The sequence below is a fragment of the Charadrius vociferus genome, unplaced genomic scaffold (assembly GCF_000708025.1).
Source record: "Charadrius vociferus isolate BGI_N301 unplaced genomic scaffold, ASM70802v2 scaffold484, whole genome shotgun sequence".
NCBI classification, from domain to species: domain Eukaryota; kingdom Metazoa; phylum Chordata; class Aves; order Charadriiformes; family Charadriidae; genus Charadrius; species Charadrius vociferus.
In genome coordinates, this window is record NW_009648074.1 from 1,140,519 (window position 1) to 1,144,099 (window position 3,581).

At 63.0% G+C, this 3,581-nt stretch overlaps 1 protein-coding gene across 1 annotated transcript in view; it reads left to right on the forward strand.

Moving 5' to 3' along the window:
* The window catches only part of MRC2 (mannose receptor, C type 2), a 21,135-nt gene that overhangs the window by 10,304 nt on the left and 7,250 nt on the right, over window positions 1–3,581 (forward strand). Inside the window, exons 10-13 of the mRNA XM_009883855.1 lie at window positions 1,923–2,038; window positions 2,625–2,773; window positions 2,897–3,114; window positions 3,337–3,479. Coding sequence (XP_009882157.1) covers window positions 1,923–2,038; window positions 2,625–2,773; window positions 2,897–3,114; window positions 3,337–3,479 — 626 coding nt within the window. The remainder of the gene's footprint in view (window positions 1–1,922; window positions 2,039–2,624; window positions 2,774–2,896; window positions 3,115–3,336; window positions 3,480–3,581) is intronic.

Here is a 3,581-nt window from a genome sequence, read left to right on the forward strand (position 1 = left end):
CACCCGCACTGCACTCTTCCTCAGTTTCCCCCGCTGTCGCGCGGGGCTGAGGCCGCCCCATTCCCACGCTTGCTGGGACGTCGCTTTTGTGCCTCTTTGCAAAGTCTTTGAGCGGCAAGCCTGGCATCGCCGCCGCTCTTGAACATCTCCCAGCATTTCCAAATAAGCCAGCTCGCGCTCGGACTAGTAAGCAGCCTCTCCGGGCCGGCTCCCAGGGGTGCTGCCGGGCTCCTCCGAGGTCTTTACCCCCTCGCAGCGGAGACAAACCCCAGCAGCCACTTGGCCCTGCGAGAGCTCGGGGGGACCAGGGCAGCCGGGCGAGCTGGTGCCCCAGACCAGATTCGGGGGGCTGCCAGGCAGAGCCGGAGGAGCCCCTGTGTCAGCAGGTGCTGGGGACGAGGTGCTCGGTGGCAATGTGCCACTGCCACCCGTCTGCTTGTCCCCAAAGCAGTCCTGAGGACTTACAGGATGTCCCCATGCAGATTTATCTCCCTCCTGCCTTTCCAGCCACGGTCTTACTCTGGCCCTGGGTGCCCAGCAGAGAGATGCACCCACTGGGAAAGACTGGGAATGATAAATGAACCAAGGAAAGGCTGTTTCCCATCCTTCCTCCCCCTCCTCATCCTCAGCGGGGCCATTTGCCACCCTGATGCAGAGGCTGATGAAGAGAAGGTGGCACCTTGCTTGGAGGATTGACTCCGGTCCTTTCCAGCCGCTGTGCTGGTTTTTCTTGGTGGCTTTGCTGCTGGTTTTCACCCTTTCCAAAACCCCTTTATTTTTGGAACAGCCTTGAGGGAAGCAATGGGGGATGGAGGTTTGGGGGATGGGGAAGGCAGAACCAGAGAGGGGTGCGGGGGCACGCGGGGATCAGGGTCTGGAGGCAGCAGTTGGGGTTGACGGTCCCATTCTGGCCCCTTTTTGGGTGACGGGCTTGCTGTGGTGCTCGGTGCATGGGAGAGCACCCCTGGGGTTTTAGCGATGGTTGGGCCCTTCTGGGGACATCGAGGACCTGCAGTGTCCCATGTGGGGCCCCTTTCCCAGCCGCTCAGGGGGGTCCGTGCTGTTCCCAGGGGGATCCAGCCCGGGGCAGGCGTTGTGGGTTGGTCCGTGCTGGGATTTGCTAACACTGGGGAAAGGCTGCGGGAGCAGGAACTTGGGGGAATGAAAAATGGGATTCAGCATCGTTTTCCTCTTGGTCTCCCAAAGCTGCTCTCCTGCCTCCCTCCCCACCGCGCTGATGACGCTGCACATGGCGCATGTCCCACACTGTCCTTCCAGTGGCCGGGGGACCCAGGGGTAAAGCCCTGGGGATGCTTCCTACCGTGCCAGGAGGGTCTCTGAGCCTGGGGCCGCTTGTCCTCCTGGCTGAGCCCCTTCACCCTTCCCACCCCGGCTTGCTCTTCCATCACGTGTGTCCCCTCCCGCGGATGAGCCCCCGTGTCCCTCCCCACGCCGCTGCCAGCTCCGGGGCCTCCCCGCTCCCTGCTCTGGCAGAAAACAGGCGCTATTGTGTCTCTCCAGCCCCGGAGAGGCTCCAACATCAACAAGGCGGGGGATTAAAGCAGGCTGCGGTGGGACTCGCTCTGGATTCGGCCCCGCGGCGTATAGAGGAGGATTGTGCTCCCCTCCCCGCGCCCCGGCCGGGGCTGGACATTGGCAGGGAGAGCCGTTTCTCCGGCTTTGAAGCCGCCTGGGTGTTTGTTTTCCTTGTAGCCATGTCCTCTGGGGCCGGGGGCTTGTTAGAGCTCAAAGCTGAGCGGGGTCAAGCCGGGGCGGCCGGGGGCAGGAGACCTCCCAGGAGAAGGCGGAGGTGGCAGTGGGGGACGTGGGACGTTGCTTTGGCCCCCCCCCGGGTTCTCTCCCACCCTTCTGGGGAGGGCTGGGGTGAGCGGTGGTGGACATCCCCTGTCACCCGTCCCCAGGGCTGGAAGTGGCACAGCCCCTCCTGCTTCTGGCTGGGCGAGGACCGCGTCCCCTACAGCGACGCCCGCAAGATGTGCTCCGACTACGGCTCCACGCTGGTCACCATCACCAACAGGTCAGTGCCACGCCAGCGGCGGTCAGTTTGCCCCAAAACGAGCTCCCCAAGAAGGGAGCTTGTCTCATCTCATCTCATCTCTCATATGAGGAAGGGCTTGGGTCTCTGTAGTCTAGAGAAAAGAAGATTGAGGGGGGATCTTATTAACGCTTACAAATACTTAACGGGAGGGTGCCAGGGGGGTAGGAGCAGTCTTTTTTCAGTGGCGCCCAGTGATAGGACGAGGGGTAATGGGCATAAACTTGAACATAGGAAGTTCCATCTTAACATGAGAAGGAAGTTCTTTACTTTGAGGGTAGTGGAGCACTGGCACAGGCTGCCCAGAGAGGTGGTGGAGTTTCCCACTCTGGAGACATTCAAAACCCGCCTGGATGCTGTCCTGTGCAACGTGCTGTAGGTGACCCTGCTCTGGCGGGGGGGTTGGACTAGATGATCTCCAGAGGTCTCTTCCAAGCCTGACCATTCTGTGATTCTGTGGATGTGACCCCACAGCCGGGCTTTGCTGATGGCCCGTGTGCGGGTTGCAGTGGCACGGGCTGCTCAGCATCTCAGCCCGCAGCATCGCCCTCTCTCACCACCCCTCCAGGTTTGAGCAGGCCTACGTCAGCAGCCTCATCTACGGCTGGGACGGGGAGTATTTTTGGACAGCACTGCAGGACATCAACGAGACGGGCGCTTTCCGCTGGCTGAGCGGTGACGAGGTCATGTACACCCACTGGAACCGCGACCAGCCCGGTAAGGGGGCGGCCAGGGGTGGGATGGGGATGTCCCCATCGTGTGTGGTGCGTGCTGGCTCTGCCAGCGGGCACGGTCTGACCCTAAGGCTGCCATCCCTCCCCGCTCCCGTGAGCGCTCCAGGTTACAACAAGGGTGGCTGCGTGGCCCTGGCCACCGGCAGCTCCATGGGGCTGTGGGAGGTGAAGAACTGCAGCACCTTCAAGGCAAAGTACATCTGCCGGCAGAACCTGGGCACCCCGGTCAACCCCGAGCTGCCCGGTCCCTACCCCACGCCCAGCCTGGCCGCCGCCTGCCCCCCGGGATGGAGCTCCGACTCCAAGCTCCGTCACTGCTACAAGGTGAGGGGCGCTGGGGGGGCTTGCCCTGACTGGTGTGGGGTGCGGCGGGGGGTGAAAGAGCATGTTTTGGTGCTTCCAAAGGGCCGCCCAGACACCACAAGCCCGGTTCGGGCTGGGCGGTGGCAGCGTGCCCCGGGATGCTGCTGCCTGTGGGGTGGGGAGGATGCTCTGCTCCTCTCCCGGTGCTGAGCCCCCTGCGCCCCCCATTCCTCCTTCCCCAAGGTGTTCAACTTTGAGAAACTGCAAGAGAAGAAGACGTGGATCGCAGCGCAGGAGTTTTGCCGGGAGCTGGGAGCCCAACTGCTCAGCCTGGGCAGCTACGAGGAGGAGCACTTTGTGGCCAACACCCTCAACAAGATTTTCGGGTGAGAGGCGGCTGCGCCAGCGCACGTCCCGCTGCCCCGGGTGCGCTGGGCAGGAGCGGGCACCCCTCCCCTGATCTGGCACACGTGGGTGGATGGACAGGG